This window comes from Neofelis nebulosa, chromosome 11 (assembly GCF_028018385.1).
Source record: "Neofelis nebulosa isolate mNeoNeb1 chromosome 11, mNeoNeb1.pri, whole genome shotgun sequence".
Taxonomy (NCBI): Eukaryota; Metazoa; Chordata; class Mammalia; order Carnivora; family Felidae; genus Neofelis; species Neofelis nebulosa.
Window position 1 is genome coordinate 77,304,897 of NC_080792.1, and position 17,674 is coordinate 77,322,570.

General features: G+C 51.1%; 1 protein-coding gene across 1 annotated transcript in view; it reads right to left on the reverse strand.

Moving 5' to 3' along the window:
* Positions 1–511: 511 nt before the first annotated feature.
* Positions 512–17,674, reverse strand: part of MYO1H (myosin IH) — a 116,011-nt gene continuing 98,848 nt past the window's right edge. The window contains exons 19-32 of the mRNA XM_058691029.1: positions 17,556–17,673; positions 13,631–13,744; positions 9,936–10,012; positions 8,629–8,697; positions 7,235–7,319; positions 6,227–6,386; positions 5,045–5,128; positions 4,177–4,270; positions 3,936–3,991; positions 3,229–3,364; positions 2,745–2,815; positions 2,281–2,378; positions 1,650–1,749; positions 512–593 (exon numbers count right to left, since the gene is read on the reverse strand). Coding sequence (XP_058547012.1) covers positions 567–593; positions 1,650–1,749; positions 2,281–2,378; positions 2,745–2,815; positions 3,229–3,364; positions 3,936–3,991; positions 4,177–4,270; positions 5,045–5,128; positions 6,227–6,386; positions 7,235–7,319; positions 8,629–8,697; positions 9,936–10,012; positions 13,631–13,744; positions 17,556–17,673 — 1,289 coding nt within the window. The 3' untranslated portion in view covers positions 512–566. The remainder of the gene's footprint in view (positions 594–1,649; positions 1,750–2,280; positions 2,379–2,744; positions 2,816–3,228; positions 3,365–3,935; positions 3,992–4,176; positions 4,271–5,044; positions 5,129–6,226; positions 6,387–7,234; positions 7,320–8,628; positions 8,698–9,935; positions 10,013–13,630; positions 13,745–17,555; position 17,674) is intronic.

Consider the following 17,674-nt stretch of genomic DNA (forward strand, 5'->3'; position numbering starts at 1 on the left):
GGGAGAAAGTGAATCAGCTGGGGTTGCTACCCCTTTGATTTTAATACTAGGGAGGGAAGGGGGACGGGGGAGGGACAGGCGCTTCGGCCTCCAGCTGGGGAGCTGCGTCAGAAACGTTAAGGCATCGGGTGTGGTGAGTTCCACTGAGTTAAAGCAAAATTCAAATTCTGCAGCTTTATGAAATTTTCCTCTCAGATCACATACATGCTCCTGTGTTCCTCGGGATCACTGCAGCCTTGACAAAGGCAGAGCATCTGTCGCCCACCGTATAATGACGTGTTCACATACCCATCTAGGGAAGGTCCAGGTAGGGACACGGAACACCATCCCCGTAGGCGACTTGAGGTTGGGCCCCTGAAGAGGACCTTTGACTTCGGCGCCCCAGGGCAGCAGAGAGCCGGGAGGGGGACAGGTGCCCCTCAGTCTCTTCAGATGGCATCTCCTTTTGCTCGAGCTGCTGTCCCCTTTCCCGGAAGGTGTAGCCACCTGGACAGCCCCCCCCCCCCCCCCCCCCCCCACTTCCTGGGCGCTTTCCTCAGCCGGAGCACAGCCAGCCACCGGAGAGGTCAGGAGGAAGTCGTGCAGACCGACACCTTGGGAGAGAGGCCACACTTAGGTCAGAGCCCTCTTCTCACCCGGTGGTCCGCAGCAGGGCAGTGGGTGTGGACCAGCCTGGAGAAGCCAGCCCCACCGGACTCGAGTCAGAGGGCATTTAGAAAAGGAAATGGGATTTAGAAAAGGCATCTTCAGCCTGAGCCAGTCAGGCCGTGTGACTCTCAGGACAGAATTACTCCTGAAGGTCATGCCCCTAAGACAGCACGTAGACTGAAAACTCCTCTGATGCTTTAAATCCAAAATAGTACTTAAAGATTTCAACTTCTCCCTGAAGGCGTTTAGGGGCATTTGGATCACAAAAGCCTTTTGGGTGCTGTTTACATCCACAGTCACAGTTTCATAGTTAAGGGGATATAAATTAAAATAGGTACATGACACTCCGTACGTCGACAGACCGTTTCCTCGTTCGTTTGTATCAACTAAGGATACCGGGTGCATGTATACAAAAGACATCTTAAAACACTCAGCCCGCTCAGGTTGTAATAGGCTATTTCCTAGCAAAATTGGATCAAACTAAGCTCTGTGTACTCCCGGTACAGCGAGGACTGTTGAGATGCCGGGTCCAGCATGGTCGGACCCGGGAGGGAGGGCACAGCATGGAGCACTCCAGCTGGACTTGATCCGACCAGAGAGTGCTCACATTCCAAAGCCCCGGCCACGCCCCCGCCAAGCCAATTACATCACCGCGTCTGAGACTCAGGCACTGGTACTTTTGGAAACTCACAGGAGACTCCAGTGTTGGAAACACGAATGAGAACCACTGTGATAAGGCATAAGGCCTTTACCAGGCAGTGAAAAGGTGGCTTCGACCTTTAAAACCGAGAAGGACTGAACGTCAACTTTCTGTTTACTAACAACCAAAACTGGGAGGTGAACTTGCTTTATTTTCCCCCCTTTTCATTCAGTGTGTGAATCTGTACCCCTGGTATCCATACCTTCCTGTTTTGGTACAGAATCGAGAATAGAGGGAGAAGTGAACAGTCTATATTCTCATGTCAGACTGCTCACGCCTCCCTCCCCCGCCAGCCACTCACCACGGTTAACTGTCCATTTTTATCTTTATAGATTTGCTCTTCGGGTCCCGTGTCGAAAACGATCGTGCCTTCTTTTCCAGGACTAATATAAAACCGTAAACTGGAAATACACAAAATCATCAATTACTGAAGACCTGCTTTCCCAGGGGCTGGGGGGGGGGGGGGGGGGGACACGCACAGCGCCTCCTGATCCTGTCTGCGAACGAGAATCCAGCATGGCCTCAGGAACCCCCACACCATCCCCAACCAACCAGGTGACACTGGGCCTGCTGCTTAGCCGCTTTGTGCCCCTGACATGGAAAACGTGGCCATCCTTCAGAGCTGAGAGAATCGAGTAAGAGCACCCCATCTATGTGTCAGATGGTTTTCTTTTCCGTCCTAAAGTAATGTTGCCACTCTGCCCTCATCAGTTGTAGGCAGCCTGCAAAGCTCTGGGCCCATCGTGCTCGGCCAACGGTCCCGAACAACAACCATCAACAGGAAGGGTGTGGCCGTCACCTGCTCTGGCCCAGAGGTCCACCTTTCACTCAGTGACAGCTTCCCTCAGGAACATAAGGCCCTCCTTGGAGAACTGGGATGTGAGACCACGGTTCCCTATGTGAGTGAGCGATCGCTGGGCAAAACCACCTACCTCCCCTGGACGACATTGACAATGTTCCCCCGCTTCACCAGCATGACGAGCTTAGTAATGGCTTCAAAGATATGTTCACACTGTAAGACGGCATCCCCCTGAGAAGGAGACATGGCTGTTTCCAGAAGCAGTGGCTTAAAAGGTTTTTTTAATTTTTATTTTTGAGAGAGACAGAGCATGAGCAGGGGAGGGACAGAGGGGGGCGGTGGGGGGAAACACAGAATCCGAAGCAGGCTCCAGGCACTGAGCTGTCAGCACAGAGCCCGACGCGGGGCTCGAACTCACGAACCGTGAGATCATGACCTGAGCCGAAGTCGGACGCTCAACCGACTGAGCCACCCAGGCACCCCGGGAGCAGTGGCTCAAAAGGAAAACACCCTCCAATACCGAGGCTCTGCGGCAGGCAACTGAATATCGTGGCGGTGGTCTCCCTCTGTCAGCAGAGACGGGTGGCCGGCAATTACCTTTTGTTTGCTGTCCTCTGGCGACACGTGAATGACCAAGATTCCATCACTGAGGCTGCTGGTGGAGACCCCTTAAGACAGATCCAGAGTTAGGGACCGGGAACCGGACAACTTGAAATCCATGCAGGAAGAAAGAGGAGGCATACCTGGGGGTGCCCCAACCCCACACTCTTTCCCTCCCAGCTGGGCCCAGCAGGAAGAAGGGCACACTCCAGCAATGAGCATGCCGTGAGGCTGTGAAGGGCTGTGCTCGGGATACAGCACAGGTCATCGGAGAAGGGGACGGTTGTCCAAGCTGGATACTGGAGCGAAGGGGTGGCCGTTGGTATTTATGCCAGAAGGAGAAGCACAGGCCAGGCCCCGGCAGCCTCAGGCTTTAAGGGCACCCTCCACTTCGGTCTTCCACTGGAGGGTGTCTTCTTAACTGGTGAGCCCAGAAGCTCAGTCGATCCCGTGAACAGCCGTATGGTTGCTGGCTTCTTACCTTTGAGTGCCGAGTACGCTATTTTCTGCTTGATTTTGGCAAGTTCCACCACGTAAGCCGCTTTCTGAGTGAGGAGGAACTGCCGCTCCCGCGCCCGGAAGCCCTTCCTGTCGTATTTAATGACCGGGACACCGTACTGCGAAGAGGTGACCGTCACCATGAAGGGAAGGGGACTCCGTGGGTGGAGGGGGCAGAGTACTGAGCTCCTTACTTCCAGCACTCACCTGCTTATCGGTGAGCAGGTATTACCACACAGCGCTTCCTGCCATGGAACCCTGGGGCCTCTCCGTAACCCTGCCACCCCCACCCACAGAGGGACAAAGGCAGCAAGAGCTGAAGTAACCTGCCCAGATGGCGCATGGCTACTAAGTTGTGCCATGTTGGCACCCCGCCCCACTGCTGCTGCTAATAGGGGGTGTTTAACGATTAATTTCATGGCTGTGTTTCACTCAATTTCATAGGAAAACCCAACCCGGTTCCTGGGGTGACAGATAAGGACCGTAAGAACAGCAAGTAGGTACCTAGGGATCATGCGGGCCCCACAGTCTTTGTTAATACCCAGAGCATCACAGTTGTGAACCCTGCCCATCCCCACGCACCCCTGCATTTCAACAGCACTTCCAGACACCCCTCGTACAGAAGACAGACCCTGTTCTCACGCTTCGTGAGGGAATCCTGACTGATGCCAGGACACAACACATCCCTACCTGGATTTTCTCACTGCTGATGAGTTGAAGTACTTTGGGATTAATGTCTCCTTCATCTGTGGAGGGAATCGGAGCACAGTGAATCGTCAACTAAACGCCATCGTGGTGCAAAAGCCACTGCTACCGGCTGGGTTTACGTCTCTCTGTGACCAAGACCTCCACTATGGCCAGGAGACTCTCCGGAGTCAGGCGTCATCTTCTGACCCTCTAAGCGAGTGCACAAACAGAAGAACGTACTTACCGATCCGACTGTTGGCGAAGGGCTGGTTTAAGGCCTCTGCATAACCTTCTTTCTTCGCCCTGAAGAGTTCACTTGTAACCACCTTTTGCTGCATCTGGTAACAGAGGAAAGTACAGAAGTGGGAGCCGTGGGGCTCCTTGGGACGGAGGTCCGCGGCACAGCTCACTTTCCGTGATCAGCTGTAGAGGCCTCGTCATACCTCTGCCCGGAAATCACAGCACATTCCAGGCTTTGGCCAAAGTGCCCCTAAAAATTATGCTGGCAGAGACTGGAGCTGACACTTCGTGCTGGTCTCTTGCACTCCCTTCCCAGCAGGGGAATTTTCAGAATTTCAGACAGCAGTTTCCTCCTTCTGGGTCAGAGGTCTGCCTGCAAACTCCAGCCCCGGGGGCCAGATCCAGCCTGCTGCCGGTTGTTTCTAAGTTTTTGTTTGTTTGTTTTGCAGCCTGGCTACGCCATTCATTCATGTGTGCTGTCCGGCAGCTTCCGTGCTCTGCTCGCAGAGTCGAGTGACTGCAACAGAGATCGTGCGGCCCGCAGACCCTGAGAGAGGACTCTCTAGCGCTTTACGGACCTGCAGACAAGCAGACACAAAACCCTCCAGCAGAGAAGGGGCCCGGCCTTCCGTGCAGCACGGGGGCCATCTGGGCTGTGTTCCCATGGCAACAGCGTGAGCAGAAGCACTTGCAACATCTGTCCTTGAACAAGGGGCTCTGACCTAAGTGGCCTTCTTGTGTTCCATCCCCAACACATGCAGGAGGCATGCGCCCGGTGTGACCCCTGGGCTCCCGGGAGAGATGGTGGGCGAGCGCCGCCCACCCCGGACCTTCCAGCACCTTCGCCACCCACCCGGGCTCCCCGTCCTTACCAGCGCCTTCCTCTCGGCCGTGATCCCGTGACAGTACTTCCGAACCAGGTTCCTGGTGCACATCTTCCTGAGCAGGTCCGAGGCCTGTGTGGAGAACACACGCACTTCTGCTCTACCCGCCTCACTCAGACCCAGTCTTGGGCTGTGGCCACCAAGACAGAGGCTCTGAAAGCAAGTCGAATTCAGTCCGATTTCAACTACAGCATTAGTGTTTTTTTTTGTTTTTTTTTTTTGTTTTTTTTTTTTAAATTTTTTTTTTTTTCAACGTTTTTTATTTATTTTTGGGACAGAGAGAGACAGAGCATGAACGGGGGAGGGGCAGAGAGAGAGGGAGACACAGAATCGGAAACAGGCTCCAGGCTCCGAGCCATCGGCCCAGAGCCCGACGCGGGGCTCGAACTCACAGACTGCAAGATCGTGACCTGGCTGAAGTCGGACGCTTAACCGACTGCGCCACCCAGGCGCCCCTGTTTTTTTTTTTTTAAGTTTATTTACTTTGAGAGCAAGCGAGCATGAACGGTGGGGAGGGGCGGGGTGGGGGGAGGGAGGGAGGGAGAATCCCAAGCAGGCTCCTTGCTGTCAGCACAGAGCCTGACGTGGGGTTTAATCCCATGAACCTCAAGATCATGACTTGAGCTGAAACCAAGACTTGGATGCTTAACTGACTGAGCCACGCAGGCGTCCCAGTACAGCATTAGTATTTTAAAGCCCGAGAAAGCAACTAATCTTCCAATCTTGCGTTACCTTTTCACCGTTGCTAAGCTACTGCTTCTCGAACTTGAATGTGTTTGAGTCACCCGAGGACCCGGCTAAAAAAAAAAAGACTCTAAGAACTGCTCAGCGGACCTGGGCTGGGGCCCGGTTTCTTACAGAGGCCCCCACTGTGCTCCAGCCACAGGATCCTTGGACCTTCTTTTGAGAAACGCTATTCTAGGTGACAGTCATTATAAGCCATCAGGAAGGCCACACCAAGGGCAGCGCTATTCGCAAATGCTCTGTGCTAACCAACCTCCATTGGCTTGAGAGTACGAACTGAGAGGAGCGACATTTCTCATAGGACAGCCTTGCAAAGAAGTGCTTCGCTAAAGCCTTTCGAGCCAAGGGTGGTGGCACAAAGATACACCAGCTGAGCCCCGTCACTGCCCGAGTCACTTGCAACAGCAATCTGCGTGTCATCCTCACATTTTCTAAAATGCCAGGAGGCCTCAGCCAGCTCTTGTCCAAGACGTTCTTTGGGACATGATACCGGAGGTTCAAGATGTAATTCTTCCGCACGAACACGATAAACTCCTCATTGTCCGGGCAGAGAGGCTTGTTGCGGTTGATGAATCCCTTTATGAACCTGAAACGGCAAGTGGTTTCTGTTAATTTTCTGGCCCATTTCTTCATGAAGCCTCGGGCTCTCTCCCCACCTGTTTGCAAAGGAGGCCAAAGTGGTGCAGGTTGTTTGGGTCGCCAGGTGGGGCGACCGTTCCATGGCCCGCAGGTCGGGTCTGCCCCGAAAATGTGCTCTATTTCACCCATGCTATCTTTGGTTTTGTTTTGAGTGGTTTGAATTAATTGCTAACAACAATATTGGGAAATAGTACACGAAAGCCAGATTTCCAGCCAACCTTGGGCGGGCGGAGGCGGGGGGGGGCTGGTTATCAAGAATCTGTGGCAACACTAAGCTGGCATTTCTCCAAGGCAGCAGTCAGCTGGAGTAGTGACTGCCCCTCTGAGGTGGACTGAGCTTTCCAAAGTTAGCTGCAGTTCCCACCATACCTTATCATCTTATCCCAGCTCGTGAAATTCACTTTTTCCTGCCTGGCACTGGAGGGCAGCTGACCTTGTGACTTTTGAACTAAGAGAAACTGACAGGCATACTGAATTGTGATCACTGTCCAATTAGGGAGCTCAGAAGAAAGCAATGGACTTAGCCACAGTCCCCACCATGCCTTATCGTCTTATCCCAGCTCGTGAAACTCGCCTTTTTACCTGCCTAGCATTGGAGGGCAGCTGACCCTGCGACTTTTGAACTAAGAGAAACTGACAAGCGTACTAAATCGTGGTCACCGTCAAATTAGGGAGCTCAGAGGAAAGCCACAGAGCTGAATTCTTAGGGGCTGACACCCTGAAGGGAAGATGGGCTTTCGGCACAAAGCCAAAGAACTCAGCCAAGTCCGCGACCACCTTCTACAGAGAACTCACTTTCTTACGGTCCACACAGCCCACTTTCTCCTTTTGGCCAGCTTCCGAGCCAGGGCCCCGCGCCAGTGGGCTTCAAGTGTGATGGCTGAAAGAGTTCACTGCCAGCATTAGAAGGTGAGCACGATCACATTTAAATACAATGGCTTTTTTCCAGAAACATTCAGCCACTCCACAAACATCCGGATACCCACCCGCACTCTGCCCGAGAGATGGAAAGGTGGTGAGTGTTACCAGTTCTTGTGGGGAGTGTGGGAGGCGGTTCAGACAACTGAACCAGGGCAACAGAGGAACCCCAGGGGTGCTGCAGGAAGCTTCAAGGAAAGCCCCACAATGACGTGAGGGGATCAGAGTTTCCCCAGGCCTTCCTGAGGGACCCGTCAGTTTTGTTGCCGCCCGCGGCTGGTCTCAACTGATGTGTGCTTTAAGTTGTCTACACTTGAGAACTGAGATACGTAAATTGGGACACACAGATTTCTGACTTGCTTCCCAGTTTTTAAGTGCTTTGCAGATTTTGTTCAGTTATTCGGATTAGAAAAAATACCTTCTTGTGTGCTCCTCATAGCAGCACTGTTTTCTGTTATAAAAGCAAACAACTGAAACAACCCATGCGTCCATCCAGCGAATGGCTGAATTATGAACGGGGGTTGGCAAACTGCGGCCCGTGGGCCATCTGTTTTTGTAAACAAAGGTTTACTGCCACACGACTATGCCCGTTTATTTACATATAGCCTAAAGTACCTTCCTGATACAATGTCAGAGCTGAGTGGCCGTGACCGAGGCCGGGTGACCCCCGAGTCTACAGTACCACCTGGTCTTTAGGAAAGTTTGCCAACATGTGATACGGTGCAATCCTACGCAGCCGTGACAGTAAATGACCAAACCTGCGCACGTCGACTGGTTGCATTTCGGAAACAAATACATCCCTAAAAATATAAACAGGATAATCTTACGAAGTTCCAAATGTGTCAGCCAATGAAACTGTTGTTTAGAGACGTATCCATAGATGGTAAAGCTATAGAGGAAAACAAGGCAATGAGAAATGCAGAATTGCAAAGAGAGATGGGGGCGGGGGGGGGGCAGGGTTGAGAAGGGACAGGAGAGCAACAGGAGACGGGTTCCCAAGGTACTCCTGGTGTTGGCATTCTTTTAAAAGAGTTATTCTGTAAACAGGCACACGCGGTGGGATCCAATAAACCACGTCCGTGGGAGGAATACGGGTCACTCCGTTGCAATGTCGGGTCAACAGAATAAAGACGAGACACGCGCAAGGTTTCAAGGCCGAGCAAGGGGAGAGAAGCCACCAAAGGGGCCTGAGCTCCAGGTACAGCAGGGATGAGAGAGACCGCAGAGGTCTGGTTCACTGCAGACGGGCACGTTTCTGTTTTAATTCTTACCTGCATGTCTCTTTCTCACGTACACTCTCCTCTCTAGGCAGGCTTTGTATGTGGCTTGGATTCTTGCAACTTAAAATGAAACAAAAGTTTTGGTGAGATGGCTTTCAGTTGTGCACCTGAGTGGTAGCGCTTTTCCAAGGGCAGGCCAGAAGCAGCCCTCGGGGTGTGCCCGTGCGGAGCTGACTGGGAAGAGATGGGAAGAGATGGGAAGAGATGGGAAGGGGTGGGCCCATCCTCCCTCCCTCCCTCCCTCTCCTCCCTCCCTCCCTCCTTCCTCCCTCCAGGGTAAAGAACAGACTCCGTGGTTAGAGCTCCCCACCCCCGTCTGTCTACGGGGGGCCTGCTGGCCCTCGGTTCCATGGCCCTCGGACCACATGCTTGCTCGCCCTCGAGCTGCCCCGTCCACCTCCCTCCACCTGGGGACTGAGTTCCCAACACAAGCCAGGCGCACTGAGGACCCCACAGACCAGAGGCATCCCATTCCCTGGGGGCTGGTTAGAAACGCTGGGGTCCCCCCTGCAGCCAGCACCCACCCAGAAACCAGGTCCCGGGATTGGTGCCCACTGCTGTCACGGTCCAAAAAAAGGACGGTGGTCACAAGCCCGGCTCCTGAAGGCGGGCAGACCCATGTTCCAACCCAAGCTCTGCCGCTTACTAGCTGTGCAGCCTTCAGCAAGTTACCAACATCTTGGGCCTCAGTTTCCCTGACGGCAAAGTGGAGATAATACAGCTGCACAGGTTAGTTTTAAAGACCACAACGAGGTCCTGAGGGCAGAGGACTTAATACGTACCTGGCACACAGAAAGCACTCAGGTATACGCGGCAGGGTCTGTCTCGACAGACCAGTTGAGATTTCAAGGGAGAAGCCCCAGTGCACTCCAGGAGTTTTTACATTTTTTTGCACCCCCAACCTCCACCCCAGAACTTTTCTCATTTGCCGTTCGCTGTGCTCCCCGCGCCCCACGCCCCCACCCCGTCCCCCGTGCCTGCAGGCTTTGAGGCGACACCTTCCGGCATCATACTGGTATGAACGAAGTGTTCAAAGCTTCATTTGAGGTTCGGGTCCTAACAAGTGGGATGGCAACCCGGCATTTAAGTTTCCGGGTGCATCCATGACTACCCTCCAAACACGCATTAAGGCATATAAACCCATGTGTTCTCATTCTGGGTTTCCAAAGCGAGTGCTTCTTACGTTAGATCAGACACCGTGCGTAAGATGTAACCCAAGTTAAGCCGGTTCATTTCACGTTCTACAGAAATCAGGACAGGAAAAAAAAAAAAAAAAAAAAAGGAAAAGAAAATCATACCTAATTGATGTTTACTAAATTCAAAGGCATCTTCAGTAGCAAACAGAGTTCTGGGGAAACGAATGAATATCTTGGTTCTAGAAGTGAAAGAAGAGATCGTTGTCCTGAGTAATTGGCTGGCTTGAATAGTGTCCCCTCGCCAGAACCTGAGAATGTGATCTTATCTGGAAATAGGGTCTTTGCAGACGTCATCAAGGTAGGGATTGAGAAGAGATTATCCAGAACTAGGGTTCACCTAAATCCGGTATGCGTGTGCACCTAAGGGACAGAAAAGGACACACAGGCACAGGGAGGTTCACGTGAAGACAGAAGCAGAGACTGGAGGGAAGTGGCCACAAGCCAAGGAAGGTCAGGAGCCACCAGAAGCTGGAAGAGGCAAGGAAGGACCCTCCCACAGAGCCCGCCGACACCTCGAGAACACTCTTCTGTTGTTTAAAGCCAGCCAGGGGCGCCTGGGTGGCGCAGTCGGTTAAGCGTCCGACTTCAGCCAGGTCACGATCTCGCGGTCCGTGAGTTCGAGCCCCGCGTCGGGCTCTGGGCTGATGGCTCGGAGCCTGGAGCCTGTTTCCGATTCTGTGTCTCCCTCTCTCTCTGCCCCTCCCCCGTTCATGCTCTGTCTCTCTCTGTCCCAAAAATAAATAAAAAACGTTGAAAAAAAAATTTTTTTTAAAAAAATAAAGCCAGCCAGTCTGTGGTCATTTGTTACCAGCCTCAGGAAATTACTGCATTGATTTGACTTGAAGTTAGTTCCTTAGGCTTTGAAGATTGATGACAAGGAATAGGAGTCTCAGTTTTTTCTGTTTTGTTTTTTAGGTTTTATCTTTTAAAAAAAAATTTTTTTTTTTACCGTTATTTTTGAGACAGCGAGAGACAGAGCACGAACGGGGGAGGGGCAGAGAGAGAGAGAGAGGGAGACACAGAATCCGAAACAGGCTCCAGGCTCTGAGCCGTCAGCACAGAGCCTGACGTGGGGCTCGAACTCACGGACCGCGAGATCATGACCCGAGCCGAAGTCGGACGCTCAACCAACTGAGCCACCCAGGCGCCCCAGGTTTTATCTTTTTAAAAAATGTTTGAGAGACAGTGTGTGCACGCACAAGTGGGGGAGGGGCCGAGAGGGACAGAGAGGATCCCAAGTAGGTTCCACACTGTCAGGGCAGAGCCTGATATGGGGCTCAATCCCAAGAATCGTGAGATTATGGCCTGAGCCGAAATCAAGAATCGGATGCTTAACCAACTGAGCCACCCAGGTGCCCCCAGTCTCAGTTTAAAAGAAGATCCCCTTGGGGCACCTGGGTGGCTCAATTTGTTAAGCGTCTGACTTCGGCGCAGGTCATGATCTCATAGTTCGTGAGTTTGAGCCCCACGTCAGGCTCTGTGCTGACAGCTCCGAGCCTGGAGCCTGCTTCGGATTCTGTGTGTGTGTGTCTCTCTCTCTCTCTCTCTCTCTCTCTCTCTCTGTCCCTCCCCCGCTCACGTTCTGTCTCTCAAAAAGTAAATGTTAAAAAAAAAAAATTAAAAAAAAAAAAAAAAGGAAATCCCCTCCACCAGCAAACATAAATTATCAATATGCATCACTTTCTACCTGCCCTACGCACCCTGTGAGGGCAACTTACCACCTATGACCTCTTTAGTCCGCCTCCCTTGGGCTGTGTGAAGCTCCATTCCCCTCAGGGATCAGGCTTAGAAATGTGGTTAATAGTTGAAGCAGGTCCCAGGACAGAAGTGTAAGGATGGAGAGGGACGAGGTGGCCAGACGGCTGTCTATATGTGAGTGGGAGTTAGGAGTTGACAGGCAAAGCCCCTGATAGATTCGAAGGCAGAGATCCCTGGAGCTGGATTCTCTGTGGCCTGGGAATGCCCGTCTATACCCTTGGGCACTGCTCCCTACCACCAAATTCACCCTGACCAAAAGGACTTATAGGACAAACTAAACTCTTCGCGGTTCGCCCCACGGAGTTCTGCCTCAAACGCTTCCAATGTGTACAAAAGTTCTCCTCACAGACAACTACAGCGATTGTAATGTACTCGGAGTTCTAGAACACCACCTTCTGGGATGCCCGAGGAGCTTTGGCATCACAGAAGTCCTAATATCCCCTCTGAGAGGTCCTGCGTGCATGTGATCAATAACAAGACCAAACAAACTCATCTTGCAGGCAAAGACGTTCAACCCAGCCCTGAGTGAGGTATAGAACACAGGGTTCCTTTCCAACTTAATCTCTTCCCGTAGGCAGTGCTAGAGCCCTTCCAACCACTTGGAGCTTGTGATGTTGTGACTCTTAATAACAAATACATATTTGGGGATGCCTGGCGGGCTCAGCCAGTTAAGCATCGGTTGAGTGTCCGACTCTTAACCACAGTTCCTGAGATCGAGCCCCGTGTTGCTCTCTGCACTGGCAGGGCAGAGCCTGCTTGGGATTCTCTCTCCCCCTCCCTGCCCCTCCCCTGTGCGTACTCTCTCAAAATAAACAAACATTCAAAAAATAGATGTATTTGGTCTTTGTCCTGTTCCAGTATCACGGCTCCCCAAATCCTTGTAATTAGAGCAACAGGGGCATCTTCTTGTTATATTTGGACTCTGTTCCTGAAATGGTTTCAAAGGGATAAGAGTGAAACGGGTGTCTCACTAGTCATTAACAGATCCCTTTCGACCACACCACACCCGAGTTTCTGCTAAGGAAGTGATGTGTGCAAAGCCCCCTGGATGACCTAAGGATGGGAGCCGGCTGCCAGGGAAACCAATCTTGAGATGAGAGGCTGAGGACTTTCAGCCCCGCCTCGAGGTAGGGGAGAGGGGCTGGGGGTTGAACTGATGACTTTGTCAATCGTGCCCATGTAATGAAGCCTCCATAACCGCTCCCCCGTGCCCCCCGCCAAAAAAAGACGTGGCTTGATGTTCTGAGTGTACCTGGAGAGGGCGTGGAAGTTCCAGGCTTCTTCCCTAGACCCCGCCCTATGTATCTCTTCCATCTGGCTGTTCTTGAGTTCTATTTTTTTGTAATAAGCCGGCAATCCAGTAAGAAAAATGTTTTACTTTTTCTTTAATTTTTATTTTTGAGAGAGAGAGAGAGAGAGCGCATCTGTGCAAGCGGAGGAGAGGCAGAGAGAGGGGAACAGAAGTTCTGAAGCAGGTTCTTCACTGACAGCAGTGAGCCTGATGCGGGGCTCGAACTCCTGAACCGCGAGACCATGTCCTGAGCTGATGGCTCCACCGACCGAGCCACTCAGGGACCCAAGTAAAATTTTTTTCTGAGTTTTCTGAGCCACTCTAGCCAATCGATTGAACCCAAAGAGGGGGTCCTGGGAACCTCCAATAGCTAGCCAGTCAGTGGTCAGAAGCACAGGTGACCAGTGGGACTTGTAACTGGCATCTGAAGTGGGGGGCGGGGGTAGACAGTCTGGCGAGGCTGAGTCCTTAACTTGGGCATTGGACACTACCTAGGTAGACAGTGTCAGAACTGAGCTCAACTGTGGACACTCAGCTGCTTTCAGAAACGTCGTGCAATATTCTGTGTGAGCAAAGCAAGGTGAGCAGGTACACACAGTGTTTTCTTCACGGAGCTGCATCTAACTTGAGTGGATGGAGGTATCCGCTTGTACATCTACGTAAATTCCTTTAAAAATTCATCTCCAGGCTCTAGACGCATACGGGTCAATGCACAAAGCTTTTCAACGGGGATTTCTTGGCCACTTACCTCCCTAACTTGTACTCCTCGGGCGTGTAGCCGATGTACTGGATCAGCCGTTCTACGCCCTCTGCTGGAGGCCCGTGCCAGTGTGGCCAGGTGTCTGGGCACAAGGACTTGTACCTGGGGAGAGGAGAGGCCCTTCCAGAAAGCCTTTGGACCTTCCACTCACCTCCCCCACCGCCACTCCCCTCCAGAGCTCAGGATGTGCTCTGCTGTGGTATGTCAGCGACTCGGCACAATCTAGCACACTCATCATACCAACTTCCTTGAATTCACTAACAACACACTTGGCAAGAAACATAAAAGGGAGAAACGGTCTCAACGGGGTGGGTTGGGTCTGTCTTCATAGAACAATGACATCGTCAGACACCCCACCCAAGAAACTCCATTCCACTCCTAAGTACCCACGCAGAGACATGAAAACATACGTCCACACACAAACTCATACATGAACGTTCACGGTGGCATCACTCATCATAGACAAAAGGTAGACACAACCCAAATGTCCGTCTGCCGATGAATGAATAGATAAATGAACGTGGGCCAGCACAGGAAGAAAAGGTACCGTGCTTGTTAAGTGACGAGGGATTTCTCAAGGGTAATTTTGGACGTAATGCTGATTTAAGAACCTGATTTCAGCACACAATACAACTCCCTTCTATATGTGGTCACCATAGACAGAACCATGGTTGTCTGAAACATAATGAAATAAGAGAACGCAGAATTCCTAGTGCCCGTGGACCAAGGGTAGAAACTATATCCGGGACCGCCCTGGCTGGGTTTGAGTCCAGCTCAGGAGCCGGGCAAGTCACTTCACCTCCTCACCCTGTGCAACACGAACAATAACAAGCCCTTCTCGTGGGACCGTCACAAGGCTGAAGGGAGATAATCTGTGGAGAGCACTGGACACAGTCCGAGACTTCAAAAATCACATTTTACACTGTTTTTTAAAATTCGTTAATGTTTATATTTGAGAGAGACACAGTGTGTGATCAGGGAAGGGGCAGAGAGAGGGGGAGACCCAGAATCCGAAACAGGATCCAGGTTCTGAGCTGTCAGCACAGAGCCCGACGCGGGGCTCGAACCCACGGACTGCAAGATCATGACCTGAGTTGAAGTCGGATGCTTAACCAACTGAGCCACCCAGGACCCCACATTTTACTCTGTTAAAAATGGGTTTATTTTCCAGGAACTATACTTTATGAGCAAGTCCATGAAGGGCAATGGACTGAATGTTTGTGTCGTCTCCTTACTCCTAAATTCTCATGCTGAAATCCTAACCCACGATGTGATGGCTTTAGGAGGTGGGGTCTTTGGGAGGTGATGAGGTCATGAGGGAGCCTCCATGAAAGGGATGAGTGTCCCCATAACAGAGGCCTCCAGAGATCTCCCTCACCCTCTTTCCCCCACGCGAGGATATGAGAGAATGGCGGACTTCATGCAACCCAGAAGACAGTCCTCACCGGAACATGACCACGCTGCTATCTCGAGCTCAGATTTCCAGCCTCCCAAACTGTGAGAAATAAATTTCTGTTGTTTGTAAACCACCCAGTCCCCGGTACTTTGTTTTAGCCGCCTGAATTAAGACAGGCACTGAGTGTCATGTGTTCTTCCCTGGTTACCTTTCCCGGTCTAGTCACGTACGCACAAAGGCACAGGGGCACGCCAACCCCAGGGAACACAGTACAGCCCCAGGCCCTGCTCCCAGCTGTCCAGGCCACGCCCATCACTAGCACACGTCATCAAAGTTGTCCAAACATGGGCTAGACAGACACGGCGGGGAATGAGGAGATGCCTTAAACACTGGCAGGGAGAGAGACTAGTACGTTCCATCTGTGTAAGTTCCACTAGTAAATTTCAAATGTGAGATACAATAGCTTCCTGTTCAAGGGAAGTAAGGCCAGGCAGCGTGCACACATATGATCATCTTTAGCCCCTCCCTGAGCCCACTGACCTGCAGCCATGCCAGCCTCCTGGCTGGTCCTCCAGCCCACCCAGTTCCCACCTCCAGGCTCTTCTCCCTGGATCACTGTCCCCAAATACCTTCATGGCTCCCTCCCTCCACTTGGAAAGGCCCTCCCAGACCACCTTACCTAAAGAGGTAAAGCCTTCCACCTTTCGACCCTGCTCCTCTTTCCCCTCCCCAGATTCATTTCCCTTCAAAGACATATCCCCACTTGACCGCCTATATCCTCATTATAGCTAGTGGGCTCCCCCACTGGGAAGTAAACCCCATGCTGCAGTGGGGTCTGTGCTGTCCTGCAGTTACCCAGCACCAAGGACAGCGCTGGCGCACAGCAGGTGCTCAGTAGTATTTACAGAAAGAGTGAAGGAGCCTCAGGCGATAACAAAATAGAAAAAGAAGATGTGTGAAGTGCAAAAAAATGCAAAAAAAAAAAAAAAAAAGGAACGTCAAACGCGCATGTGTTTGGGGGGTAGGGTGGGTGGCGGCTGCTGATTCTGGCCATCTCTACCCCAAGTTAGACTCAGAAAAAAATGGATATGTGAAAATGATGAATGAAATACAAGTAGCTGATGAGCAAACACAAGGCAAACAGTCTGGTAGTTCCTCAAACAAATAAACATTGAATTATCATACAACCTAGTAATCTACTCATAGGTATACCCCCTCCCAAATAAAAACACATGTCTACATAAAAACCTATGCATGTTTGTTCCTAACAGTATTATTCATAATAGCCCCGAGCAGAAACAATCCAAATGCCCATCAACTGATAATGCATAAATAGAATGTGGCCTGTCTATCCACACAATGGAGCATGATTCAGCCCTCAAAAGGAATGAAAATATACACTACAACAGGGATGAACCTTGAAAACACTATGCCAAGTGACAGAAACCAGTCACAAAAGGCCACATACTGTATGATTTCGTGCATATGAAATGTTCAGAATGGGGAAATCTAGAGAGACAAGCAGTGGGTTAGTTACTGCTTCGGGCTGGAGTGGGGGTGGTAAGGAGATAAGGGGGTTACAGCTAAAGGGTGTGAGCAGGTATATAAATCATTAACAGAACAGTAAGGAAAGAGATTATTACTTAATAAATGCATATAAGCAGATATTACTTATCAAGGCATGAGGCTCATGGGAGAAAAACAAACATGATCTTTGGTAGAGAAAGATCTGAGATCACTAAATCAGGGGCTAAAAATTAGAGCTGCTAGAAAACGCTCAAGTTTCAAAGGGCAGGATCTGGATGGAAGTTGCAAAATGCAAGAAATCTGATGAAAAATGTAAGCTCGTGCACAAGGCTTTTATACAGTTGAAGCTCAAAAGCAGCTTAGTATCAGATTAAAATATAAAGTTGCCAATATTCAACCATGGCGACCCACAAAAATAACAATTTTATTCTGCTTCCCTTGAGTGTGTGAGAATGTGGGTTTTTTTTGTTTTTTTTTTTTGGTAGGACAAATTCACACATAGCCCCCCACCAATGAAGTGCTGGTGCACAAGTAATTTGAGTGGCGGCGGTGGTGGGATTATATCATTAAATCCTTATGAACTTATGTTCACACCACTACACCTCCTTCTCTTGATAGCCCATGAGGCCGAGAGGATCGCTTCCAGACTAGAGGCTAAACTAGCACCTACAATCACCATGGGAAGGGTCTTCCCCAGCTAAGTACAGACTCAAGTGGTGCACTGCCCACTCTGCCCCCTGGGTGGCAGGTCTGTGCGTTAACCTGTGTTTCCTGGACTCCAAGAAGTTACAGGCTTAACGTCAGGAAGGGAAGGAGGTACAGTGAATCAGTTTCCTATTCTGCAAAATGTTAGTGCTCATCACAGTCAAGTCTACAGCAATTAACCAAATGGAGTTGCCCGGGGCCTGGCCTTTTATTCAGCAACACACCCTGAGAGTCCTCACACAGTAGGCATTTGTACCAGCTTCAACTCAACAAAACCAACTTTACCTTTGCAAGAAATGTTCATATTTCCGCCGGTGTGCAAAGCCAGCCCGTCTCACCCGCAGGTGCTCCATCAGCCCCAGGTACTTGATCTGATGCCTTATGAGCAAGTCATCAAACTTGCC